Raw genomic sequence first — 27,513 nt, forward strand, 5'->3', positions numbered from 1 at the left:
GAAGAAAAACAATCTGGCTGCACTAATTATAGCAACACTTTAGTTGGAGTAATACAGACCTGGAGTCTGGCTGCACAGACTCTGAAACAGAGTGAGCAGAGGGAAGCCACGTTAAGTTTTCCTGAAGCTGCATACAGAGTTTGGTTTGTGTGTAAAAAGCCTCCAGCACTCCACCCTACTGTTTCCTGCTGGGTCATAACTCCATGAATACAGGAGTCCCATTACAAGCCTCTCAGGTTACAAGGACATAAAGGCATGGCAAAATACAGGCCTTAGTTATGACTTCACACGTTGATGAACTTTAAAGTAAAGCCGAGTTAAAAGCTGCACGGTGCATGAGAGAATCTGACTGGTTTTTAGAGAGAGTGCTGAAATGAACTGTCCTTGTCCTTCTGGTCACAAATACCATTCAATCTCAAATCACTTGTCGGCATTTTACTTAAAAGTGAACGTGTTGGCCCAGCTCTAGATTTACTACTCTATTTGTGATTACACTTCAGATCATGTAGATGCTCCTTAGCTACAGCTTGATCGACTTCGAATGAATTCAAACAATTTGCGGTTTTATTGTTCCAGGTTTTGAGATATAATATGTGATTTTTTTTGCCTCCATACCAAAAACCAACTGCTTTTGTTGCTTCATGACATTTATAAAAAAAAAAAAAAAAAAGTTAATGGAGAATAAAGTCACAGTCTGACCCTTCTTAAATCCTGCTGACATGAGAGTTATGTTATGTTCATGGGGAAATTGACCTTTGACTCAGTACAAACATTGACTGACCTTTATTATCAGATTGCTTTAATTGTTTGTTCAGTAGCAAAATATCACAATCATAGACAGAGGATAATAAAAGAGACATGGAAGGTAGCTTCATCAACAGCACTTTAGAATTTTAACCACAAAACGAGGACTGAAAACACCTCATTTGTCACAATTGATTTATGGCCTTTTTAATCCAAACTGTTGCTAACAAAGGATTACAGTCCACCTGAGGCTAAATTGTGTCTCGTGTACAAAATGGCAGCATCAGTATTCTGAATAACATCTGTAAAATTCACAATACAAAAAGATATATTTTTTTTTGGATATCAGTAAGTTCTTCATGGATGCTATGAATGCTACGCTAAATGATAATGAACCTGTAACCACACAATTTAAAGTTTTTTGTGTTTCCATAATTCACTTAAAGCCTAATATGAAAAGAAGACGACTTGTAATAAGTAATATTGTACAACTAGTAGATGCCAGCTGTAGCACTAAAGCGAATAGTAACATACTGAAATGTACCAGTGTATAAGGACACATTGTGTTCAAAGGCGCTCCGTATTCAGGAGAACTTGGTCACGATTATCTGAGCTGCAACAACAAAGAGATGAAACTGAACATTACAAAAAAAAAACAAAGGCATATTTAGTGCTGTCGTAGCATAGGAGGAAAGCTGGCAGAGCTTTTAACACCCTGGTGCTGTACTTACAATTACATAGGATATAGCACTGTCTGATTCCACTGCTCCATAGTCTGTTGAGCTCATTTCCAAACCTTGCTAAAAAAAACAAAGAAATTTGGACATCTTGGTCTAACAATTCTGCATATATGAAACTTATTTTGAAGACACCTTTATGGCTTTTAAAGTGCAACCTCCTCTCCCACTGTACAGACAACCCTCAAATCAAGCGTCGTTTTACACCAGCACCCATTCAAAGATACCGCCAATCTTAGTGACGAACAAGAAAGTGTCATGAAAGAGTTCAAATGTGACAGAAAGTGATGCATGAAGTTGTCTCTAGTGCATGTTGTGGATCTCTGACTCTAAAATCTTTATGCATTGGAAGTACAGGGGCAGGCTGCACCAGCCGGGCATCAGGCCAGTCCTCAGAGCTGGCCGAGTGGAGTGCCTTTCGAACCATCTACGTGCTACGCTGCATGCGACTAAATCGTGTGCCTATTTCGAGGTAAGTGTAAAGTGAAAGGCCTAGACAAGTGGTCCGGGTGAAAATGAAATGGTTCGTACAACGGCGCACTGATATACAAAATATTCACAGACAAAGGAGCACGGTAAGAATGCAACAATCTCATGTATGGAAATAGAACCTATTAAGATCTTTGGTTTATGTGTGATGCAGACATGAAACACACTGATGTGGTGGTAAGTGTGTGTGAGCAGGGACGGTGATACTATGCAACAGTGCATACTATGTATTTACTGTAGAATTCATTGCGTTTTTATTTATTCGTCTTCGCCAGTGGTTTATAATTCGATTTCCTGGCAAAACTGGAAGTGAAGACAAGCTAAGTAACCATGAATTTCCCTCGGGATAAATAAAGTATCTATCTAATCTAATCCTAAACTAATCACGAGGCTGGGCGTAGCTGAGCATGACGTAGGGATTACACTCAACTTTTCTACGTCCGGCTGGTGCAACCGGCCTCAGATAGTTAAAGGGAGCACACTTCTTGATGGAATGTCAGTGTTTGGAGTTTCAGGGTGCATAGATGCTGAGAGCTGAATCAAGCAAAGAGCTCTTCACATTATTGGGGAACACATTTGTCTTGATGCTAGCAAAATAATACAGAATGTCAGCAACCAGGTTACTATTTGTGAACATTTTGAACCAGAACACAGACTTGTTTCTAAGGACGTGCTTTCTGGGAAAAACAAAAGTCATTCAGTCAGTTATTCTGATTTATGGTCTTTCGTCATTTGCTACAGTTTGATTATAAAACACTTAATACGGCCAAGTCTTGCTTTAGTGTTCCCTTATTTAATGACTGAGAGGATGATGGGAAATGAGGAAAATAACTAAACCCAACATGGAAAAAAATCAAAAGTGCCACATTCCCAGTGAGACAAAGGCAGACAGAAAATAATCATTGAAGAAAGATTTGCATGAGCCCGTTACCCTCAGTCCCTGGAGAGCTCAAGCCTTCATTGATCACAGCCACTAGAGGGCGACATGATTACATTTCCTCCCCGCGTGAGCAGCCTTCACATCCTGAAAGGACAGTGTGGACAGAGTGGAAAGAGAAAGTCCTCCCAGCAGTCTACTCTACATCGGAGGCATCGGTGTCGGAGGGCAGATAGTTGCTGCCTTTTACCCGGATGTAGTGAATGTGGCGATTGTCTTTGGGCGAGGTGCCTCCGCAGGAGCAGAGCCGACCGGTGAACAGGTTCTCGATGTCCTCCAGCTGCAGGCCCTGAGTCTCTGGGAGGCAGCCCAGGACAAAGACGAGGCCCAGCGCCACCAGGGCTGTGTACAAGAAGAACGCACCTGGAGGACAGAGACTGTCTGTTAGGCTCTGAGCTCGGACGTTCAACTGGCATGGTGCCTATAATTCTAACCAGGGTGAATGTGAAACAAAAATGAAGATGCAAACTGGGCTCATTTTCCTATCATGCCATTCATATTCCCTACTGAACCTAGTGAACAGCAGTAATTTTCCCAGCCACTTTGCCTTGTTTATTTTAGACTGAATGTAGATCACATCCAGAGCAACTCTGTGCCTACGTTTGTGAGGATTTATGTCATAATTTGACAGTACACTGGTAGATAACGGAACTAATTTTCTCCCGTACAGTTACAGTTTGCATTCTACCACTGAATTATACTACGCAAATGTTTTATTTTATGCACTATTAGCACACGATTCAATATAGTTTCACACACACGTTAAGCAAACCTGAGCCCTCGGCACGGTCCCAATGCTAAAAGCAGGACGGTATTTATACCGTAGAGACCACGCCCGGTTGTACAAGGACTACCAAACGTTTCAGAATCTGACTAAAGCAAAAGAGACTCTCTGTGCAGTCACAGGAAACGCTTTCACCGACGACATATTGTCACATTTTATTTAAAACACAGAGATAAGTCAGATAACAGGAACCGGTGAAAAAAAATTCCCACGGGTGCCACAACCAGGAAGCCTGCACACTAAAAACAAAAGCAGAGCTCATGATGGTTTACGGATGAGTTTCGAATGGAAATAGCACATGAAGACGCTTGACACGACAACATAAAATGCGTTACGATTACCTCATATTTCTCATAGTCTTACCATAGTAGGTGAGGAACTCAGCGATGTGGAGAAAAGTCAGAGACACCAGGACATTAAAGATCCAGTTGACACCAGCTGAGCAGGCGTTGCCGGTGCTGCGCGCCCACAGCGGGTAGATCTCTGAGTTCACCGTCCAAGGCATAGTGCCCATACCTACAATACGTATACACAGTTTCATTTCTCAATCAAGTACTTTATGTGGCAATACTTTGCACAAACAATCATTTTCTTTTCTTCTGGAAACTATTTCTGTCATTTGTAAATATTACTGTAAGCATTAAGGGGGCAAATCTACTTTTATAGCTGTTCTCAAGCAGTTAGGCTGTGGGTAGAAAACAACATTTATAATGAAAAGGTGCACTGGTGCTGCTGAGCACTCTACCAAAGATGCATCAAGTAAACTCCTTGAAAGCACCTGTAGATGTCATACCTGGAGCAAAGAATGCGAGGTACAAGATGAGGCCCATCAGGACGATCCAGGAGTAAGATGTGGGACAGTAGTTGTAAGCCCAAATTGGAGGCTCAGTCGCCTCTGTTTGATTGAAACACCTGGATGAAATAAATAAAAGAAAATGCTTACAATTCAACCTGATTTATCTAACAACAAAAGTCAGTTTTGATACCATTTTTAGCAATATAACTGTAGTCACATGAACTGGAGGTTGAGAAATTTGTTGTTCTCAAGGTGTGCAAGAACAAGAACAAACCTCGTTCTTAGGGACTTCCCACTGCAGCATAGGTCACACACGTTAATGGGAAATGGACATGTTATTTTTGGGTGTCAGCCAGTTGTTTTGACGACTGCGTCCGTCGGATCACGCCACGTCATCATACACCTCCTGTGTGTGGGTTCATGTTGAATGAACGGTGTGACCCGACAGACATGGTCGCCAAAATGACTGGCCGACATCTGAAAGAAGAAAAGTGCCTCTCGTTGTTTATCTATTGTATCACCCTCAATGCTTAGCGCGTGTGACGTATGCTGCAGAGGGAGGGCGCTATAAGGACTTCCCCAGAGTTCGGCACTTTACAGTCTATGGTTTCCCCATGGAGTATGAATAACTTGGCCCAAACTATTTTTTTTTTCTCACAGCCCTTGGAGAGAGAATAAATCTCCCGTTTGTAGCAGAGTATGTAGCTTTAACTCATGTATTTTCGCAAGTATCACCCAAACATTCAGAAAGCCAGTGTCTGACCTTCCCCAGGCGGCGTGATCTGTGGACGTCGGACTGACAGGAATGCAGGAGGAGTCGTATACCGCGGTGCCGTTTTCACGGTAACAAAATCCACAATCTGGATCCAACATGCAGGATTCACAGAACCTGGAGGACAGAGCCGAGTGTCAGTTCTCTCACAGACACGCACACTTAGCTCTGACTGGACCGAGGAGGAGGGAAGAAGGATAAAATGGACTACCTCGCTTTGGCAAGATCATCTCACAAATGAATCAAAGTAAAATGTGAGAGTTTAAGAACTGATATACCTATATTAATTAACTAAATCATCATGGAAGAATATACAAAGAATATCACTGCGATAAATGTGACGCTTTCCTTAAAGACACCTAATATTCATCTTCGTCTCTATCTGAGTAATATGTGGGTGGAGAGAGAGATGACCTGCATTCTATATATTTAAAAACAACACTGACGTAGTTTCACTCGGTGTAGACGTTGGTTGTTTGATGAAGGACCTCGTCCGTGTCATGTGCCTATTTTATTGGCACAAACGCTGTATAAAGTACAAACTTATTCCACACTTCGTGGGAACATAACAGAAACACTTTAGTGTAATTCAATCCAGTTAAACAGCACCACATACGAGATCCTCTAAACGATCACCCAGTTGAATTACCACCTCTCTGATGTTGTTCTAAATGAAAAGAAATCTCTTTTATTCTTACCCATAAATACTGCAGGTTGAGTTTTGAGGGTCGACTGGGTGGAGGGTTATGGGTGGAGAGCTCTGCGCAGACAGCAAGAACCCGACCGCCAGCAAAGTCAGACTCAGCCCAGTACCTGCATCGGAGAAATACAAGCTAAATGAAGGTCTGAGAGACAAGGAAAATATTATTCATATAAACTACGAATGACTAAAGCCTGTAGGTGCATGTGAATTAAGTTACAACTAAAGTCACTGGCACAGAACCACTGATTCACTGCAAGGAAGAGTGAAGTAATATTTAAAGAATGAATAACTTAAATAAGTAAACAATAGAGAATCGCAGATGTTTAACTATAGTGAAGTAGAAAAATGTCTGTCCTACTGTTAATCACTGTGGCAGAATCTCAAACCTAAAAGGCTGCCCAGGGTCAGCTTCCTGCGACCCACTCTCTCCACAAGCCACACCCCGACCAGCGTGAACACAAAGTTGGTGGCGGAGGTGGCGGCGGTCAGCCAGATCGCCTGTTTATCGTCCCGCACTCCCGCCATCTGGAGAATGGTTGCACTGTAGTACCTAGATAAAACACAGATTAACTTCCAGTTAGACGGATTGGGTGGCGGTAAAGAGACACAAAGCTCTGCCTTATCATTCGAGGTTCCACGCGAGTGGTCAGCGTTATCGGAGAGGCAGGGAAATGGTTGTGTGGGTGTGTAATGCAAGCGGTTGACGTACATGACAGTGTTTATCCCAGATAGCTGCTGAAACATCTGAAGGCCACAGCCGACGATGAGAGCCCTGCGAGTGGGACCGTGGCTGAGGATGCGGAAAATAACAATACCTCCTAAAAACAACCAACCAAACGTTTTAACACATATCCAAATTGATCATACTTTCATTTCAAAGCAAACAAAATGTCACATTTACAAAGTCTAGATAAAACTTCTTTTTTCATTCAGATCATTCACCTCCACCCGCCCCTCCCTCTTCTTCCTCAATGCTGGTTCTGATGGTGTCGTACTCCTCGTCCACGTTCTGGCCTCCTCTGATCTTGGTCAGGATTTGACGGGCCTCTTGGCTCCGACCCTTTTGGAGGAGCCAACGGGGGCTCTCCGGGAGGAAGAGGAACCCGAAGAACTGCAGCACGGCAGGAACGATGGACAGGCCCAGCATGTATCTACAGCACGGAGAGAACGGAGAGGACTGTAGGGGAGGGGGCATGTATAAAGAAAACTAAAAACCGGGTGGTCAAAATAACAGAAAGGATGTGGTGCAACGCAACAAAATTCAGCCTCCAAAATTAAAACACAACTGAAACAACAGCTCTGTCAGTTATTTAAAACAAATGCTGAATACCGTAACCTTCATCACAGACTGAACATGACAACGGTCCTAGAGGGGGACTGAGCGCATTGAAGGTAATGTAGAAAAAATACGTACCTCCAACCGTCATGGCTCAAGTAGCTGAAAGCCCCATCGATCACGCTGGCAATGAACTGGCCGCCGGTGATGAAGAGAGAATTCACAGTGACCAGCTGACCTCTCATGTGGGGAGGGGAAACTTCTGCGATGTATACAGGAACGGTCATTGAGGCAATGCCTGGTGGGGTTGAAAAAAAGGTTTCATGTTGACAAATACCCAGATTACCACAAAATAATGTCAAATTGTTAAAAATATATAACGTAAGACATGTGAATCCTTCTTCAAGTTGGTATATAGTAGGTGTACAAGCAATAAAAGGAGAATTAAAGCGGGGGGGACCTTGTATTTTCTCATGAAGCATCACACAGTGTGTGGAACTGTATCATAGTGGCCGATCAAGAGCATGATTGCAATAGTCGTTTCATCTCATCAGATTTACAGTGTGCATTAAAACGTCCTTTTATTCAGAATATCCAAACACGTACTCACCTATTCCCAAACCAACCGTGATCCTGCCAACAAGCAGGACCACCTTGTCCGGGGCAACAGCCAAGATAACGCCACCGATGCTGAAGATGAAGCTGGCGATAAGGATGCAGATCCTCCTCCCCAGCCAGCCGTTCAGGGGGCCTCCGCACAGGGCTGAGGCGGCCGCTGCCCCGACGGTGCTGGACACCAGCAGCTCCTGCCACAGGGTGTTCAGGTTCATCTCCTTCTTCAGCAGCAGCATGGCCCCAGAAACAACGCCGGTGTCGTACCCGAAGAGGAACCCTCCCAACGCAGAGAAGAAAGCCAACACATAGACAAAACTCGTGGGGGAGTCTTTATCCAGGAGGTTCCTGGAAGAGTCCTCGGGGGTAGTTTCAATGAGACTCCGCTCTCCATTGTTCACCGCTGTCTGTCTCCTGTTGCTCATAGGGCTCAGGCGCTGCAAGCTGCATTCATCGTAGCTGCTGGACATAGGATTCAGGAGTTAACCTCACCGGGGGCCAGTTTAACAACCGCAGCTAAGCATTAAAAGAGGGCTCAGACTACATCAGACAGTGGTGTGGCATTATCTCGTCCCGCCATACGCCATACAACTTACAGAACCGCGGGTGCTCAGCTGTCCAGCTCCAAACAGAAATCAGGAAAAAAAAAAAGCAACGCGCTTAGACTTTAACAGCTATTCGTAGCTAATGATAACGTAACGAGCTCCTGTGGTTAACCGAGGTCAGCACCCTGTTCAGTGACATGTCGGGAATTCAAACGGCCAAAACGGTGCAGCTGATCGGCTTTTAATGGGACTTGAAAGGTTTGTTTACCTAGCTGACAGCGCCACGGCTACCCTCCGTGTGCGGCCATGATTAAGTGACGTCAAACGACCCGCTGTCACTTTAAATGTGGCGCTTAAGCGTCAACGTAGCGCCAAGCTCCATTTAAAATATCCGGGTTTAACTAATGCTTATTTATATGACATTTTTACAGGATCAAAACAGGATTTAAGAACATATAATGCGTCTGGTCGACTATTCGGCATCAACTCGGAAAACGCCTGCCCATCCAATTTTTATACCAAGTAGTTTTTAATGTATCCTAAAGACGATGTCCTGTTTATCTATCCTACATGACAATTAACGCTGACAGCTTACAAAACCAACAAGTGGCATAGCTTCGAGCATAAGCTAATCTAGCTGCAGTGCCAGTTTCAATTTGTCAGTTTCAATGTGTCAGTTTCAATTTGACACAACCAACATGGTATTGTTTTGGAAATACGCTAATCCATCTTACCTGTGTAAAGGTGTGGAATGACTCAAACTAGGGCTTTTTGAGGGCTCTGTAATCGAAGTGTCCTCAAAAAATCCTTTAAAAAAACGGAAGTTTTCGTCATGAATCATATGATACTACCGCAGGAAAGAAGAAACACGCCCATTTAAAGGATAGTTTACCTGCTCCTTCTATGACAAAACACCATAACAGACAACTGTGGTGGTCTGGTGGTCTATAGATAGATAGATAGATAGATAGATAGATAGATAGATAGATAGATTCATTTACTCAAAACACATGACTAGGGTCTGTAACGACCACATAGGCCTACTTATATGTAACTGATATCCTTTTTTTATTTGTTAAATAAACACACATAAATATCCTTAACTTCTTAACTTTGAATCTCGCTCATAATTTACAGTTTATTGTATTAGAAAAGATTTATTACAACGCAGCTGTAAAACAACCCTGCTTGGTATGAGAGTAAATACCGTAATGATGCCACTAGATGCGCAACACGTATTAGCGTTGACGGCAGCGACGGAAGGAGAGCCGATGGGGAGAAGCTGAGATTTGTTTAACGAGCTCCGGGATTGTGACATGTATTAGCCAGATTTTAAAACTCTTCCAAATAAGTTGCGTGGCATTTTAATATGAAACCTACGAACCACGAATCTTTGCCAACTTCCAAACAAACATAAAATGAGGGATTTTTTTTAAGCGGAGCACGGCACAAATCCCGTGTCTGTCCCTAAACAGTGACACACGGGTGTGGGAGGCGGCGTGCGGAGTTCACGTATAGCTCCCAAAGGTGCTGCTGCTTCCAGCGTGAGTTCAGGACGTATAATATTGGTGACAGAATATAATGTGCGCGAAAAACATGACCGTTGAGCTGAGTTGAGTCTGCGCGACAGTTTTTCCCCTGACACGGTGCCGAGCCGTGTCTTTTCCCAGCTTCCTCTTCGGAAGTGTTTTTTTTTTTTTTTTTTTTCTTTTAATGACTGGAGTCATATGATGCGACCATAGGGAAGCAGGAACACGCCTGTCAAGAGAGGACCCTCTGGCAGAAACTAGACAAAATTCTCCAACTGCGGCAAAGAGGAACATAGCGTCGGGCAGAGGAAAGTTGTTAGCCGGGGACGGTGATGTCAGCGTCGGAACTGACCCCGACAACTTCCCCATTTCACTCACAGCTGCGGTTGTAGCTACTGTACTGTGGTGTAACACGTACAAAAACGTTTAGTAACACGTTGTGGCGATATGAGCGGCTGCAGTGGACGTTTGGTCTTTTCTCTCCGTGCCGCTTTAGCTGGCGAAGCAGGGAAGCTGCGCGTTCTGGTGGGAGCCCTGCAGTGATTGACCTCAATGCACGCCAAGTCCTCCGTCGGAAAACAGCTTTTCAAAGACCATGGTTAACAAAGAAGAGTTGGAGGAAAGGCTGAGGAAACTCCTGGTGAGGTTGAATACTCCCCAAGAAGACAGACGACTGGATACGCTGATTCAAATCATCAAGGATTTGCTCTTCCTGGCGCACACGGACTATGGTAGGAAACACATTGTCCCTGCATGGGCATCATGCTGCTGTGCTTTCACTGAGCCGAGTCTGTAGCAGTGTAGTCACTTCAGTGAGTTAGTACACCACAATGTGACTATTGTGTATTCTATTCCATTAATATAATCAATTACTAAATGTAATTGAATATATATATATAGAATCAAAGATATTTAACTTCTGAAACTGGTGTATTCATGTAACCACTCAGCAGAACCACACCTGGCCTGTAACTTCAATATGAAAGTGATGCACCTAAATTTAATTCAGTGTATAGTTGACCTTCTGTATTAGTGCAAACTTGTGCTCTGTCTTGTATCATTAGGTTTTAGGGAGTGATTGATACGCTCACTTGCCAGTTCATTGTGTACCCCAGAGAAAATGGATCCGTCCTAGTATAACGTCCCTTCACTAAATCTACTGTATCGTCGAGAAGGTTGTGGTGTTCAACGTTTGTTTAAAGTAACTGAGAAAACCGCTGATTGAACTGTGTTTTAATTTTTCATTTTGCGTTTCAGTTTTCTTTTTTTTCTTTTTTTTAATGATCATACATTTGAAAAAACACATCTCTTACACAATTTCAATATGAGCTGAACTTTACAACAGGGATTTAGTCCACGGCCCATTCACTAATGTATCTGATATTCCAACAAATGCGAGTATACCATATATTCATGAATTTTATTTCTTTACCCGGTCTTATTCAGATATTTTGTCAGTGCTTTGGCTGACTCATTTGAACAGTTCACAAATGAATGAAAGTCAACCAATTCCTGCATCTTTACAATAGGATCTTAGTTATTGTGCTATTGTCCAAGCCGTGCTGTGCCGAATTCAAAATAGGTGTTTGTAAATGTACATAACAAGGGTGAAAGACTACATTCCTTTGTCTTCTTGTGCGCCCATCTTTGTTGCAGCAGCAGAACTGTTTGAAGACAAAGAAGTCCACGTCCCCCTCACGCGGGTGCTGTCATCATACATCAGCAGCGCAGGAGTTCAGCAGGTACTCGTACAGCGTCGGGCTGTTTCATTTCTATTTTGCATCAGCGGTGTGTTTTTTTGTGACAGCAGAAATAGCCCATGGTGAACATTTATTATTAGGTATGATTTACATGTGCTCAGCAGCATTACTTAGCCTCCGGTTCGTGTATTTGAAAAGTCATCCTCAACTGACTATTCATGTTCTAGCATGTTTATGGGATCTTGTGACTGCTGTGTAACTGCATCTTATCAGAGGTAAGATTGCAGCACGAGACAAACTGAAAGTCAGATTGAGAGGCTGGGTATATGGGCTCAGTCACAACACATTCAATTATAGGCCCCTTTACATAGTGCACCAGAAGCCAAGACATTATTCACAGTATTTATTTGAATGTTTGTTTATTTGGATTGATAGCGTGGCATGATCATTTGCAGCTTTAAAATAAAATGTATCTTTCTTCTTTTTACAGGTGGGTTGGTCATTGCTGTGTCAGCTGATTGAAATATGCCCCACTACACTGGACCAGCTTACCAGACCTTTGCAGTCGGCCCCAGAGTCGGAGGTTCTGGGATTGCACCAGTAAGTGACGGCCGCTGCAGCGTTATGGGACTGGTTGTGTATGAATAATAAAATGCGTATTTCCATGTCATACCACAGTGATAGGTTGTGTCACGTGGAAGTGCATTACAATCACTTCACAATAGTTCAAATTTATACTCAGAGAAATAGCATGAAGTCATTCATACATTCGCACAGGATTAGTTTTACCTTGGACGTCCTGTGATTCAGGAATTACCCCTCAACGTCTTTGTTTACGTTTTTTGAGAACTTAGCTACTTTGCAAATTATAATGGATAATAAAAAAATATATTTGATCTGTCCAAAGATTGATTTATAGCACATCCTTTAATTCTTAAGTGCGTTAGGGTTAGGCAGAAAAAAGCCACAAATCAAACAAAAATCTTGGAAAAAGTAAAAACCCTAAATCACAGAGATACTGCTCTGCACTGGATTAGTATTATCACAGGACCCCTGTGTTATGAGAAATAGGGTAGGTCATTTGTGGTGTAATTTTTACGATTTGCATGAGATTAATATCACAGATGACCTCTGCTGTTATTGCAAATTACTGGAGGTCCCAGATAAAACTTGTCCCATGTGAATAGGGCTTTAGTCCAGACAAAAGTACATACAGGTTTAAACAAATTCATTTTTGATTTTGCATTTACAGAACATTACGTTCTCCAACACCATTTTTCCCAAAAGAAAATGGAAGACCTCAGAATTTTTTTTTTTTATGCCCATTTTTTAAATTTGATAATATACAAATCAGTAGCATCATCAATAATACAGAAAGCATTCTGTTCCAACACCGAGCATTTTCTCCCAAGTAACCTGGAGGGGTCATCTTAACAATACAGTGGTTATGTATATCTCAAGTAAGTCTGAAAAGTCTTCTTCCCAATAGAAACAGTGCAGAGTCTTGAATAAGACAAGCCCTCAAATCCCTTGACATAGTTTGGGAATTACCTCAAACTGTAGCCCATTCCTCTATAGCCCAACGTCTCTTTACCAGGAAAGTCTCAGGGCCGAGATCTGTATCTCCACCTCACATTCCATCAGCATCCTATAGTATTTATCTGATTCATGACCTTTACCCAGTAGCTGAAGGATTGTGTCTAACTTATCTGCTGATTTGGGGCATGGTGTAAACTCGATCCAAAAACCCCTATAGTGCTTGGCAGTGAAACATTTAATATTTCAGAAACAAGGATCATACTTAAATGTTGTATTTCTGGATTGTATGAAATCATGTTTAGTGGACAGAATTTCTCAGAATTTCCGAAAAGATTCCCTTCACACACAGAGAGGGTAGTTAAGTAATTGCCTGTGCTACAGACCTTGTTACATTTTCATTTGTCTTTACATCTTTCCAGGCAGATCCTGAAGGTGCTGTCTCAGTACAGCACAGACTGTCGAGTGACCATGGTTGGACTCAGAGCCCTGGCTCTACTGCTCAGATCAGGTACATGACTGCACAGGAAACTGCTCCTGCCTTGTAAGACACTGGTAAAGCAAGTTGTCCATGAACCAGAGGGTGATACTTGGATCACTGTGTCTGTTTGTGTAAAGAAATGGGAAGACGTGTCACATGACTGTAAAGCGCAATGACTACCAGTAGGTAGAAACGAGTACTATTTACCATTTAGATACCAACTAATAAATAGGTGAAAGGAAATTCTTGATAGATTAAGACGGAAATAAAAATAAATAACTTGATTACGGTTCAGTGTGTTTTTAAAAGGCGAGTATCACTTCTGCTGTTTTATTAATTCTTCTCTATGTTTGGCTCATATAAATGTAACACTATGGAAGAGTTAAATAAGATAAAACACAAGAGATTAGATATAAAGGGATACGGTGAGGATAAAGTCACTGGTTGATAGAGTGGCCGATGCTGTTTTCTTATGTAGACACGATTCCTCTGCTGGTGCTGGATGAGGAGGAGGATGTGTTTGGCCTCGTGGTGCAGGCGATGAAGACGTTTCCCACTAGTGAAGAGGTGCAGTTCCAAGGATGTGGAGCTCTGCAGCTGCTGCTGGAGAGAGGTGAACGCATGCACACATGCATGAATGCACAAACACACACTCACACATTTTTGTATGGTCATGCTAACAGAAGTCAGCATGCCTCTGTCTTGTACGTTAATGCCAACTGCTGTTGTAGGTTCATTTATTTATAGCACGTAGCTGTCTAATGTTTTATCTGTCTGTAAACTTGTGCATTTTAGTTAGTTAAGCATTAACATTGCTTGTGTGTAGTAGCTTAATAGCTCTCTTGCTCTTGTGTTTCCAGTAAGTGACGACCACCTGGTGGAGTTTGTGGAGAACCAGGATCATGTTGTGGTTCTGGCGGCTCTGCGGAGGTTCAGCGACAGCCCGGAGCTGCTCCAAAGGGTGCTGAAAGTGCTGCTGCCTCTGGCTCGTCCTAGTAAGGAACCATAATCATGTTCATGCTTTGTTGTGGAAACGTGCCTCTATGTCAGTGCTCCTTTAGTTGGATCGGCGTTGCTCCAAATCCTACTGCAGAAGATGTAGCAGATGGCACATTTCATTTTTATTTTAGTTAAACAACATGGAAATACAAAAGATCGACTGTAATGTTCTCACACACTGAGATTCCAGTTAGAACGATGGGTGATTTCTGCTAGAAAAGTGGAACCAGACATGAAAAAAAAAAAACCTAGACGCGTGTTTGTCTTAAGTCTTAAGTCTCATGTTCATTTCCAAAAGTACATAAATCTTAAAAAGATTTTCACATCTAAAGGAACTTTGCGCTGTTCAGACTGCATGTTTTTATATTTCCTGCTCTGTTTAACACAGCAGCATTATTGCTAACCGAGACGTTGAGGCGACATGCTTCTCCTCTTTAGGTAGTAATTTGGAGGTGCTGATGTCAGGAGGCACTCGGTGTTACAGCATGATCATCGCCGCCATGGACGCCTTCCCCGAGGTGGAGAAGCTGCAGGAGACGGCCTGCTGCCTTTTCAAGATGTTTACGTCAGGGCACAACAAGAGCATAAATGGTAGGAAAGGATAAACCCTGTAATAAACCACAATCAGTATGTTTTTCTGTAGTTAAATTCTACAATGTTCAGATACTTTGTCAATGGATAACGTCAACGTATATACTCAGTTGTTAACCCTTGGTGATGAGAACACTGCTCGCAAAATCATTGCAGCAGTGTTTGGATTTTATTCATTCATATAAACTCGTGTTTTCTAGGTGGCAGATGAAAATTGGAAAGGACAGTAGAGGCGTCTATTTAATCCAGGGTGTCTTGTTTTGTGTTCCAGAGAGTTACTACAACATCCTGGTGCTGAACGGAGTCCAGAGGGTTGCACTCAGAGCCTGTCAGACCTTCCCTGACAATGCCCTGCTGCAGGCTGCTGCTCTCTCCTGCCTGGCTGACCTCAGTGAGGACACACACTCGTATACTATATTTAACTTGCTTACTTCCACACACACACAAATGGATGATGTCCCTTTAACTCAGAATGAACACATACTGACATATACACAAGAAGGATGATAATAGGATTCAAGGAGCACATTCTCTATAAATACTGACTGATTTTGCGCCGTCTTCAGTTTGTGCCACGAGCTCGTGGACGTTTTTCATGCCTCTGAATATAGAAACTTTTAATGGTGGGTTGTTTTTAAAGCTAGATTTATGCCTCTGTGTCGCATCTCCATAGATCCGTACTCTACATTATAACATACACTTCAAAGTAATGTGCACCTCAGCAGAAATGCAGCTACAGGTTGAGTCAACCACCGAGGCTGTGCCTGGTCCAAAATGCATATCCTCATCTCAGTGGTTAAACACACACAGAAAAATTACCCACAAGCTGTGCATTTGAAGGTAAAAGATTTAAAATGCTAAGTTGAAACGTGAGTCTTCCTCCACGGTCAAATCAGCCAAAGTACTACTCAAAAAGAAAACCAGACTTATCTCTAGTCTTTCATCCATTATGTGAAAATGATTTGATGATGGGAAAAAGTGGTTCAATTAGCATAGCAGACAGTCTTTATTTCTTGGTGCTACTTTGGTGACCCACAGGGCGAGCAGTCGAAAAAAAAAAGGCACAAACATTAACTTGTGTCTGTGCTGCAGCTGCTGCTAAACACAGAACACCTCAAACATTGTCCACCGCTGGATCGTTTGCAGCTCGGTAGTTACATCAAGCTCTTTCCTTCCGTCAGCTGCCACCATCGTGCAGAACAAGGCGGTGGCGGAGCAGGGCCTGGAGGACGGGGAGGAGGAGGAGAACCGGGGTAAGGGGGAGGTGGAGGACATGGGCCTGGGCTGGATGAAAGACTGCTGCGTCGCACTGGAGCTTCACGCTGCTGAGCCAGAAGTTCAGGTGCGTCTCATTCTAGCTGTTGAACTTGAGCAAACATTCGACACAAAAAACCAAACTCTTGAATCCCCTTTCTATGTGCTTCAGGAAGCTGCAAGCTGGGCCATTCACAACCTGTTATTGCACGGAGCCGGTGGAACATTTACAGAAGAGGAGCAGAATGAAAGGTTCACACTGAGGCGGTGACAGACCACACACTTCGTTTGCATGTGTTTAACGTTTGTTTATGATGAATATGTTTGTCTTTCAGAGCTCCTGTTCATAGACAGTTAATGGCAGCGATGCTGCTCCATTCCTCCTCTCCCAGTGTGTTTGAAGCTGCTACCAGTGCCTTGGGCACACTCATTACAAACAACAGTGAGTCCTCAGCAGCACATAAACCAATCAGGCATAACATTATGACCACCTTCTTAATATCGTGTAGGTCTCCCTTGTGCCTCCAAAACAGTTCAGAGACTCATCAGAGAATGGACATGGACCTTCTGAGGGTGTCCTCTGGTGTCTGGAAACACAATGTTATTAGTTTGGGCCTTTGGGTCCAATGGGTTGAGGGGAAGGGTCATTGTGGATCAACCCACAGATATTTGATCAGTTTGGATCTAGTAAATTTGGAGGCCAGGCCAACACCTGGTGCTGTTCTTCATGTTTTTTGACTTGTTCCTGAACAGTTTGTGTGTGTGTCTGTGTCGGCTGCCATCAAGGAGTGTCATTGCTATGGGGTGGGGGTGTCTGGTCTGATGTAGGTAGATGGTACATGTCTAAGTAACGCCCACATGAATGAATACCAGGGCAGAACATTGAATTATCACAAGATAATTGAATGTTATTTTGTTCTTCTGTAGGTGGTCATAATGTTATGCCTGATCGGTGCACACACTCTTGTGCGTGCAGTGGCATGTCATTAAATATATAGTGCGGCACTGCAGGTCATTCAGTGTCAGCATGTTCTTATCAGTAGTGAATGAGTGGCTTGTGGTTGCAGGTAAAATGCCTTCTCTGCTGCTGTCCAGTGGCCTCCACGTCAATCTGGTGGAGATGATGAAGAGACATTCAACCTCAGTAGAAGTTTCCATCAGCGCCTGCAGACTGTTAAACCTGCTCTTCCAGGGAAGGTTGAGACAAGTTCTATTGCTATTTTATCATGCCCGCTTCATTTTTAGAAGATTGCATCAATCACTGATTATTTGAAAGAATGTTAATAAATCTAATACGACACGAGCAAATAAGACTGTTTTAAAATGTATATGTAATATGGGATTGACACCAGTCTCCCCGTATTTGCAGGACAGCCAGTTTGGATGAGTTGAACATGGCCATGAGTCAGATCCTCAGCAACATGAAGGTCCACAACTTCGAGCCGGAGGTTCAGCTGGAGGCCCTGCAGGCCAGCTTGGTCTTCCTTTGTCCAGGTACGCTCAGGGTTGGTGGTTTGGTCCCCAGTGCATGGACCACATGCTGAAGTGTCCTTGAGCAAAACACTGAACACCGTTGCTCCCAGTGCGTGTTATTGGTGTGTGAATGGGCGCGTGCTTGTGTGGATGAGTGGGTTAACGTGACGCTGTGAATGTAAAGCGCTCAGGTAGAAAAGCACAAAGACCATTTACTCTCAACTCTTCTCAAAGATGTTGTGCAATGTAAACCTTGTTGCTCCATTCTATGTCTTCAAAACAGTTTTGGTGATTTTGAATGTCTTAAATTCAAGCAATGAAATATTGGTGAAACCGCTCTAAATATAATTGAAATACATGCTCTGACTGTATTATCAGGATTCTGCCTTGTTAAAAATGTTGTTGAACAGTATTTGAATAAAACTGTGTCACATTCTTTGTGGTGTGGTAACAGTTTGTAAGACAAACATTCCATTTTCCGTTGCGGACTTATGTCATAACATCTCCCCCGTCACGGCAGAGCAACGATAACATTTTATTTGTTCAGCAGCGTAAGTCTGTGTGAATAATTTTACTTTCCTCTTTGTCTTCATTTGTTTCCGTGGTGTGTGTGTGTGTTTCCAGACAGGAGTTTAAGGGAGCACGGCGTCTCAGTCTCTGATCCTGACATGGCCGACGTGTCTCTGAAGGTCCTGAAAACCCAGTGTGTGGTGGAAGGAGCTCACACTCTCTACCTGGAGGTTCTCAACAGGGTATGAACAAATGTGTCTCTAATTCTCTCTCTGAAACTTCTCTTGTCAACAATTCGCGTGTTGTTATTTTGTTTCTGAATGGAATTTCATATCTATGGTGCTTCAATAACAATAGCTTAAGGAAGAAACGACTGAGTGAAGTGCGTCTTAAAAGCATTTCCTCTTCCTCTTCTGTAACCGCTTGTCCTCTAGAGGGTCTTATCCCAGCTGTCACCGACCTTAAAAACATCCTAAAGCAAAGTTTGTTTTATACCAATGAGGAGAAAAGTACTGAGCACTGTGTAAATACTCAGGGGGTATATTCTTATAAGTTCTCATTCATGACTTAAATCACGCTACAGTTCATCCATTCATTGTGGAAATAGTTCAGTAGGTTGTTCTGTAAGCAGAACATGGGAAGGTTGTAATTACATTTCTAAAAAGGAATTTTGAATGAATGAATGGAGAGTGTGTGTTTTCCCCCGTGTGTCTATTGGTAGTCTTCTGCCTGAGGGCGAATGGTGGACATCGACCACATCGGCCTCTGAAATGGATAGAAACCAGAAAAAAAGCCCATCACGTGCCAGCGAGGAAATCAGAATCCAATGACAACATAAAACTGCCTTCTTTGTCACATGGGTTTTTCCATTTGAGAGAGATCCCATCCACACTATCACTCATGGCAACAAAAGCAACACTGTTTGACTACTAATACGACCGACTAACTAACTAACTCTACTACGAGTAGCCATTCATTCTGTGTTTTTGTGTGTGTGCACAGTTCATCAGCAGCTCTGCCATACAGAGGTGTGGGTTGAAGGTGCTGTGTGTTCTGGCCGACTGCTCTGGTGCAGTGGACCTACTCTGCCAGCAGGGGGCGATAGACACAGTGCTGCATACACTACAAATGTTCCCACAGGAACGAGGTACAGTTGACACAGTTGACATTTGCAGCTTAAATAATCCCAAATCTTATTTTTTGTAAAACCTACCTTTAACTTTGTGTAGTAGTAGTAGTAGTAGTAGTAGTAGTAGTAGTAGTAGTAGTAGTAGTAGTAGTAGTAGTGGATGCATTAAAAACTTTGTTCCTTGATTTCTCCAGAGATACACTACTGGGGCCTGACCCTGCTCAACTACCTCGTAGCCAAAAAGAAGCTGTCAAGAATGATTGTACCTGTTCTGGCCTCTGTTGTGGTGGCCTCCCTCATCCAGTACAGAGAAGACTCAGAGATGCTGCTGAAGGTGAGCTGGTTGGCTCAAACCTATTGTTCTAAAACAGCCCAGAGACTCATTTACAATCACATTCTGACTCCGTGGTGCTTTTTATAAATGAGAATATGTATTACAGTTGCATTAAATGTTTAGTATTTGTTTCCACTGTCTTACAGTTTCCCTGTTATTAAGAATTAAGTCAACGTGTCCCACCATGGTGTCAGTGTTTTCTTAGAAGTTGAAACAATAACTTCTGCTTATATACTTATACATTAAATGTGTATAAATGGCATGATTACCATTAGTCTGGAGTTTCAGTCAGACTTGTGACAAGTACGTTGCTTATAAATGGATGCTCTCAAGGTAGAGGATGCTCAGACCAGACAGACGTAAAGATCTGAGAATTTGTACATTGTGTTTTTCTCTATGTATTCATAATACAACTGACCTAACATCGCTTGTATCCAAAAAGTGGAAATGAACTTGTTGAGTTGCTTTGTCAAGTTGATTTTTTTTTAGTCACTTTTTGCATATACCTTGACCTGGACGATTGAGAACCTTCACAGACACTTAATATCTCTTATGTGCTCACGCTTTCATGCTTGTAAACTCATGAGCCGTCTCTGCTCTCAGTGTTTCCACGTGGCGTTGAGGATGCTGGACGCCTGTTCGGGAGCAGCTGCTGAACTGCACAGGGAAGACTTTGACAGGCAGATCTTCCAGCACCTTAGAGACGAGACGGACCAGAGCTTCAGCCCAGTGAGTCTGAACTTTACTGTGACATTCCTCATCTTCTGGATTTATACATTCACGTCCTTCTCTGGATTCAGTGTTGAGACCCACATATATGAGCTTGGTTCTGCTCAAGGAGTCCTCCTGTTAAAAGGAAGCTTTATAAATGTCATGTTTGTGTCCACTCTGGGTGTTTCAGGCTCTCAGTCCTGTAAAGCACCTTGAAACTACTGGATATGCATTACATGACATTATATAAGTAAAATTGTACTGAATTGAATCAGATCTCTTCTTTAATCTGTGCAGGAATTTGGTTTATATAATATACAAATATTTATCTTTGGTTTCCGAGTAAATCTGTTTTCCCAGAAAGGCCACTTAATGCCCTCTAACCTCCTCTTTGCTTTGTCCACCAGCTGCGGAAGTCCGTGTGTCTGGCTTTGTCCAAAATGTGGTGCAACTCTGACCTACACTACAGCATGCTGGAAAAGGCCTGCAAGGAGGGAGACACGACCATGGCCGAGTGTCTCATCGAGCTGGGTGCTGACATCAACAGGAAGACAAAGACTGATTCTCTCATTTACCAGGTCAGATGTCATAAAATCACAAAAACAAGAGCCTCAGTGTAGAATACAGAAAGCAGCTGTCAGGTCATGTCATTAAATTGTTTCACCACCACCAGTTTGTTTTCTCCGCCGCTTTGATCCAGACTAATGATAACATGAAATTTCATGTTCCCGGGGGATGAACTCCGCATGTCAGGTCAATGAATGCCTCCCTCAGGATAACTTGTAATAACTTGTTGGGTCCCCTGATTTTCTGATAGCGTCGCTAGCTGGAGGACATTTTCATTTGTTTATCACTAAATATCCACGAAACTCATTTTGGTTTAGCGATGCTCAGATGTTAGTGTGGTAAACAAGGACGACGTGAACAAATATCACCATGGAATTTGAATATTTCAGTATCCCAGCGTTTGTATTTAGGTCATTTAGCTCTTCATTGTCAGAGTTTCCCATACAATGCTAATACTATGGTGACTAGCCAGGTTCTACTTTACTCAATTTAACTTGGCAGCACGGAGCACTCACGTAGCAAGGGAAGCTATTTGTGTTGTACACTAATAAAAATTTTAGTCACCTCCACTTTTTAAACCCCAGTGTTTGTGCTCTTGATTTTTCAGACCATGGAGATGAACAATTATTTAAAGAGAGTTGGACCAAAACCTAATTAAACAACTCCAGTATGAACTAGTCTGACTGTGTGAGCGCTACCCAGCAAACGGACTTAAAAGTGAACTGTTTCCCATGAATTAGAAGTATTCGCCAATACTTCATCTTCATGTTACGTACGTTTAGCCATAAAATGCCACATCTAAACAGCATTAGTTAGTATTAGTACAAAAAAAAAGGATTTGCACTAGACTAGAATTTCTATTTGAGGTTATTGTTGAAACCATGAACTGGTAAATCCAGATAGTTGCTATTTTAATAAAAATAGTTACTTGTTTTTTTCTTGTTTCAGATTTTTCTCAATTTCACTTATCTTAAAACTGAGTAGTAAATCCACTTGATGGAACACATTTTTGTATTTTTAAGCCTAATCTGCACCAGGCAATACATTTTATAGCCTCATAGATTACACATGTTTGATACAATGGCAGTACGATTCATTACAAGTAGTAGTTAATTTTTCCAACTTCACTTTGTTTTTTTTACTACAGTTATTGAATAATTCTAATAATATTTGGTCATGAGTAATGGCATCCGTGCTGTGTTTTTCAGGTGTGTGAAGGGGGTGGACCACTAGAACTGGTGGAGCTTCTACTCAGCCGAGGTGCCCACGAGCAGCATCTCCGCCGAGCTCTGGCAGTGAGCGTGAAGAAGGGAGACGGGCCCACAGTCATCCAGCTGTTGGGCCGTCTGGGACTGGACCTCAACAACAGCGCCCTCTGCCTGGGCGGCTTCAGGCTGGGCCGCCTGGAGGCCTCCTGGCTGAGCCCCCTGCTGGCTGATAGAGGCAGAGCTCAGAGTCTACGTTTTAACAATAGTGAGGATGCTTTTCTCTGCTTAGTCACTTTACATTCACAATCCTCTGGTTACACACAAAACGAGAAATATGAAGACACAGTTTTCATGAAATGAATCACTTCACCTATTTTGAGATGCATCATGTCTGTGTTCAAGCTAAAGGTATGAGCTTAGCCAGGTACATCCAGTCTCTCCAGAGGTCCAAGAGTGTGAGCTGTCCTTCCAGGACAACAGCCGACCCGTGTCTGACATCCGGCTACATTTCCGACGAGAGTGATGACTCCAGTTTCAGCTTCGTCTCCACGGAAGACAGCTTGTTTTTTAATGACGACTTGGAAAGTGATGGTAAAGAGATCACAAACCGATCCTGTGTCACAAAGTTAAACATGTCCTCCAGAGCAGTTCAGTTGAAAAGTTTGACTTGTGATTAGTTTCCATGTATTTAATTTTGCATGTGACACTAAAAGCAAAGAGAATATTATCGGTGGCTTAAAATACAATTTAGAGCACATTTATTAATAATTAATGAGCTGGATTTAGCTCCATCATCAAACATGTGTTCCAGACGGATGTCACAGATATCACCGTCCAATGAGAATTCATGTCTGTGCTGTTTGTTAATGAGTGTGTCATCATAACATCTGTCAAGTAATTCATTTTTAATATCAGTGATTTAATCGGAATATATTATGTAGAAATGTCATGTGATGTCCACAGCACCTCACAGTTGAACAGTGAGAAGCTTGGACAAACCTGAGGGAACATCATAGAAAGAGTCATGAAAAAATATGCCTGTCACATAAGATACATATCAGATCATTTTCTCTGACCAAATGAAAGTAATTATTTTTTATTTGTGATGTATATAATATATAAATATTGGATTTTGATTAACATTTTTGCTGTTTGCTATTGTTTTGGTAGGAAGTGATTCACTGTCCGGTGCTCTGTCTCCTAAGCCACTTAACAATTCAACAGAGGAGCTGAGGGGGGAATCCTTCAAAAGGAAGCAAACGCGTCGTAGACATGCCAGCGCAGAGGTTTTCAGCAACTTTTTTTGTGATTTTTCTTTTGATCATTGTTATTACCTTTGTGATATTGTGAAATCATTAAATATTGCTATGCTGGTCTTTATTAAGTCATTGCTCAATTTACCATTGTTTTGCATTGCACTGTAAATCTAATCTAAATATATTCCTGTTCTCTCACCTTTTTTGTTTATATGATTTTACATCCAGAATGGTCAAGCTGAGAGTGAACACACTGAGCCTGTACCTACGTCTAGAAGATATGGAAGGAAAAGCTCGAGTCAAAAAGGTAAATTCATGGGATTGAGTTCAGATCAGCTGCTGTATATTTACAGCCCCCCAGGTCTGGTCCATCCTGTTCTCTTGAACGTTATAGGATGGAATTACACATTACATTACACACAAATGTTCCTTTGGACCTAAAGATAGACTGATGGATGAAGGTATGATGAATGAATTTGATGGTCAAAGGTCATCAACTTGACACGCCACGCGTTACATAGAACCGTCTGATAATGGAAGAGGGGAGGCATTTAAAAAAAAAAAATTGCTGATTCGATTTCATCAACAATTAACAGTCTATTATCATCTATTACAAGCTTAACACAACAAGCCACAGTCTGAGGGGCTTTGAAAGGAAGCAGTGGCAAGTCTGGCAAGATGGACTGACTCATGGTTGTGTAATGCGGAGGTCTCACAAGAATCTAGTGTCCTCGCAGATTCACATGCTGAAAAGAAAGTTCACACGGTTTTGTAATAGAATGAAACGATATGTGATGATTTCACTGACTTAGTCCTCATTATGTTCAAAAACACTTTTCCAGCCATTACGCATCACCGTAACACAGGAAAAGGGGAGACGAATTTTCACATTTCAAATGCAGAGATTGAGGCATAAAGACATTTTATTTAAGTTGATGAAACTAATATTGCATGCTCCTCTTAAAATCAAAGTCATGTGTAGCTCTTCTATGCTTTCAGGTGTGTGAAGCATTCAAATTTTATCTACAATCTTTGCTGCATCCCTGTTTGGACCAGATATTGTGTCTGTTCAGATTCTGTGCTTCTTGTCTGGTTGGTTGAGGCATACAGTTGCAAAGCAGATGATTTACAAATGCTGATAGTTTTGTAACTTTCCCTCAATGTTCTTAGTTAATTGCGTGCTGAATGCTTTTTATTCATTGATTACTGTGGACCCTAGTAGTTGTTACGCTGACAACAACTTTTAGACTGTAGTAATCAATAGTAGTTATATAGTCATCTATTAATGTGTAGTGGGAAGCATTTGTTACACCTCAGTTTCTGTTGTGTTGAAAGAGTGCAATACAGGATGACAATTTCAGTAACACACTATTATGTTGGGGTGTTACCTCGTCAGTGCTGGGATTTGGTGAGAACTCTGCTGCCCTGCCCAAAGAGAAGGAGAGGATCCGCCTGCTGGACTTGTCAGGGAACGAGTTGGACTCTCTGTCCTGTCTAATGGACCACGGTTTAGTCCAGCAGCAGCTGGGGCAGCTCCTCCGCCTGGACCTGAGCCACAACATTCTGCTGGAGTTTCCCTCTGTCCTGTGCCAGGTAGTGCACCTGACCTTTGCAGATGTGACATGACAGAAGTAAATGCACGTTGAAGCGATATGTATATATATATATATATTTTTGTTTTTGATTTGGCACAGTGTTTGAAGAGCCTGACTCGACTGGACCTGCAGGGGAACCACCTCCAGTCTCTGCCCACGGAGCTGCTGTCTCTGCCGTCACTGAACATGCTGAACGTCTCCCGGAACTGTGTCGGACCCGTGCTGACCTTTGACCCCGCTGTGACCTGCCCGTCACTGAGGCAGCTCAACCTTTCATTCAACAAAATCACCACGTTCCCTCATGAGCTGTGCCGCGCCACCGATCACCTGGAGGAGCTTTTCTTGGAAGGGTAGGCTGCTGGGAAGTTGAGTTGTTTTTCAGTTTTAAACCAAAGAAAATTGATGTAAAGCAGAGCATGTCTCCAGTGAGATGGGGAATTTCATGGAATGAATCAGTGATTTATAAGGGTTTGGAAGTTGGGTCCTCTGACCTGAATAATATTTCAGTGCTAACTTACAGTACCATTTATTTTTTTTACAGATTACTGCTGTTCTCTGTAATAGAAGCCTAGCTAGAAAGCTTTCACGAGTGCATCATATCTCTCAATGAGTGCTACTCTTAGAATGGTGTCTGATGAGTTGTTTCTTGTTTCTTTCTCTTTCCAGTAACAGTGTAACTGAGCTGTGCACTCCGCTGTGTCTACCGGAGATCAAGCTGCTCGATGTGAGCAAGAACAGCGTGGAGAATATTTCTCCAGACTTCCTGACTGGCTGCCCCAAACTAGAAACATTTAATGCCTCCATGAACAAAATCTGTGAGTACTTCCTGTTTATTAAATTCAAAATCTGCAGTTAAAAGCGCTATGTTTTCTTCATCTGCCTAGTTTGTATTGTAGAATATGCACAACCACCCTGTGACCCCAAACAGGATTGGATGGACCAACAAATCAAATTCACAAACATTTTCATTTATATTTCAATTTCTGTTACCATATGAGGTAACGGTTTCGTGATTGACGCTTTAACCACCTGATGAAATGTGTAATGTAAGTGCATTTATAGTGCTGGATCATTATCGGCCGATGTCACGTGGAAACAGTTTGATCATCAACCTCTATACAGCCCGATCAGAAAAGCTGATCAGATGACCCAAGAATTGTGACATCATTTCTTAGTGCACATCCAAAATAGACTGAAGCTCCTACTGTACAGTCTGCTTTGTGATGTTTGGAGCAACAGGACATGGCAGCCTATGACTCCAAAAACAGTACCAGCAACTTTCTTGTTGCATGCTGTGTTTGCTAGAATCTTCACAGATAAACATAAGCTGTAGCTACCTATCAAAGAGGATAGCCACTTATGTTTTTGGATGGACGATTTTCTGTGCTGTCCTAACCAATACGAGGTCTCTGTGCACTATGCATAGAAGGCTGCTTTTTAGCACTTATTATTCCACAGGAAGTCAGGACCATATCTCTTATGCTTTTATTAGTTACAAATGTGTATGATGCACTACTTTCTAAAAGCAAATTATAGTGATTTTTTAGCTTTATTGGAATCACACGCTCTCCATGTTAGCGTGCATGCAAGTTAGTCAAAATAAATATATATTATATTTTTTAAAGTAACCTCAGACAGACCTTGTTCTTCAGTATCGGTCAATAGCAGCTCCCATAATCAGCCATTTTCGATTGGCCATGTAGAATGTAACCTCTGTCAGAGCTCTGAAATATGTGCTTTTATCCAAACTGACAGATGTGATCATGTTTGTGGGCTTCATTGGCCCATATAACCATGTGTTATTTGCTTTCATAACCTATGATCTAATGACATGTCCACTGTCTTCTCCAGGTTCCCTGTCACATCTTCCATCCAAAATTACGACACTGAAACTAGCCAACAACAGCTTTACGTACATCCCTGAGGCTATACTTGAGCTCCCAAAGTAAGTCAGCTGCTGCTCAATGATATGCAGCTATGTCAGTGAGTGAATGGTAGTACATGTATCTCAAGTAGTTCACATATGATGCTTCTATCTGTCCAGCTTGCGGTCACTGGACATGAAAACCAACGATATTGCCATCCTACCCGCTCCGGGGTCCTGGGCGTCCAGCAACATTAGAGAACTCATCTTTAGTCAGAACTGTATCAAAGCTCTGGATCTGAGCGGACCAATCAACAAATGGGCCAGACTGGAGAAACTCCACCTGAGTGACAACAAGCTCTCTGAGGTACAGGACAGCGA

The 27,513-nt window shown here is 42.4% G+C and overlaps 2 protein-coding genes across 10 annotated transcripts in view; one reads left to right on the forward strand and one right to left on the reverse strand.

Moving 5' to 3' along the window:
• Positions 1-767: 767 nt before the first annotated feature.
• Positions 768-9,281, reverse strand: LOC125015490 (proton myo-inositol cotransporter-like). 8 transcript variants are annotated; one of them, XR_007113610.1, is made up of 13 exons: positions 9,130-9,281; positions 7,849-8,312; positions 7,377-7,536; positions 6,905-7,113; positions 6,672-6,780; positions 6,349-6,512; positions 5,958-6,072; positions 5,251-5,376; positions 4,485-4,603; positions 4,055-4,207; positions 2,902-3,270; positions 1,476-1,544; positions 768-1,357 (listed from the first exon to the last, which is right to left on the reverse strand). XR_007113610.1 is itself a non-coding variant. In XM_047597419.1 (13 exons), the coding sequence occupies exons 1-13, from the start codon at positions 9,234-9,236 to the stop codon at positions 1,349-1,351; spliced, it is 1,977 nt and encodes a 658-aa protein (XP_047453375.1). In that variant the 5' UTR covers positions 9,237-9,281; the 3' UTR covers positions 768-1,348. The 8 variants fall into 8 exon arrangements, 7 of the variants coding, with proteins under 7 accessions (XP_047453375.1, XP_047453373.1, XP_047453374.1 ...); XM_047597419.1 differs by having other exon boundaries at positions 3,098-3,270; XM_047597417.1 differs by having other exon boundaries at positions 768-1,544; positions 3,098-3,270.
• A 343-nt stretch (positions 9,282-9,624) lies between these two features.
• Positions 9,625-27,513, forward strand: part of lrrk2 (leucine-rich repeat kinase 2) — a 32,879-nt gene continuing 14,990 nt past the window's right edge. The window contains exons 1-27 of one of the 2 annotated variants that reach the window (XM_047597414.1): positions 9,625-10,655; positions 11,581-11,666; positions 12,115-12,224; positions 13,583-13,671; positions 14,120-14,254; positions 14,502-14,636; positions 15,079-15,231; positions 15,503-15,622; positions 16,413-16,573; positions 16,658-16,737; positions 16,821-16,927; positions 17,553-17,682; positions 17,855-17,979; positions 18,583-18,710; positions 19,471-19,615; positions 19,792-19,931; positions 20,535-20,660; positions 21,050-21,220; positions 22,418-22,682; positions 22,820-23,008; positions 23,588-23,703; positions 23,902-23,980; positions 25,070-25,266; positions 25,368-25,618; positions 25,935-26,083; positions 27,120-27,213; positions 27,313-27,499. In XM_047597414.1, the coding sequence (XP_047453370.1) occupies positions 10,520-10,655; positions 11,581-11,666; positions 12,115-12,224; positions 13,583-13,671; positions 14,120-14,254; positions 14,502-14,636; positions 15,079-15,231; positions 15,503-15,622; positions 16,413-16,573; positions 16,658-16,737; positions 16,821-16,927; positions 17,553-17,682; positions 17,855-17,979; positions 18,583-18,710; positions 19,471-19,615; positions 19,792-19,931; positions 20,535-20,660; positions 21,050-21,220; positions 22,418-22,682; positions 22,820-23,008; positions 23,588-23,703; positions 23,902-23,980; positions 25,070-25,266; positions 25,368-25,618; positions 25,935-26,083; positions 27,120-27,213; positions 27,313-27,499 (3,804 nt within the window). In that variant the 5' untranslated portion in view covers positions 9,625-10,519. The remainder of the gene's footprint in view (positions 10,656-11,580; positions 11,667-12,114; positions 12,225-13,582; positions 13,672-14,119; positions 14,255-14,501; positions 14,637-15,078; positions 15,232-15,502; positions 15,623-16,412; positions 16,574-16,657; positions 16,738-16,820; positions 16,928-17,552; positions 17,683-17,854; positions 17,980-18,582; positions 18,711-19,470; positions 19,616-19,791; positions 19,932-20,534; positions 20,661-21,049; positions 21,221-22,417; positions 22,683-22,819; positions 23,009-23,587; positions 23,704-23,901; positions 23,981-25,069; positions 25,267-25,367; positions 25,619-25,934; positions 26,084-27,119; positions 27,214-27,312; positions 27,500-27,513) is intronic. The other variant, XM_047597415.1, reaches the window with a different exon arrangement.

Source organism: Mugil cephalus, chromosome 10 (genome assembly GCF_022458985.1).
Source record: "Mugil cephalus isolate CIBA_MC_2020 chromosome 10, CIBA_Mcephalus_1.1, whole genome shotgun sequence".
Lineage (NCBI taxonomy): Eukaryota > Metazoa > Chordata > Actinopteri > Mugiliformes > Mugilidae > Mugil > Mugil cephalus.

What these genes read in the sequence shown, in the direction of transcription:
- LOC125015490 (XM_047597417.1), bottom strand. Translation starts at nt 9,236, where the DNA reads ATGATTCATGACGAAAACTTCCGTTTTTTTAAAGGATTTTTTGAGGAC. An exon ending in CATTCCACACCTTTACACAG is followed by an intron (nt 8,313 to 9,129) that starts GTAAGATGGATT and finishes TCCTATGTCCAG; the next exon opens with CAGCTACGATGAATGCAGCT. An exon ending in AGAGGGAGGGGCGGGTGGAG is followed by an intron (nt 6,781 to 6,904) that starts GTGAATGATCTG and finishes GGTTGTTTTTAG; the next exon opens with GAGGTATTGTTATTTTCCGC.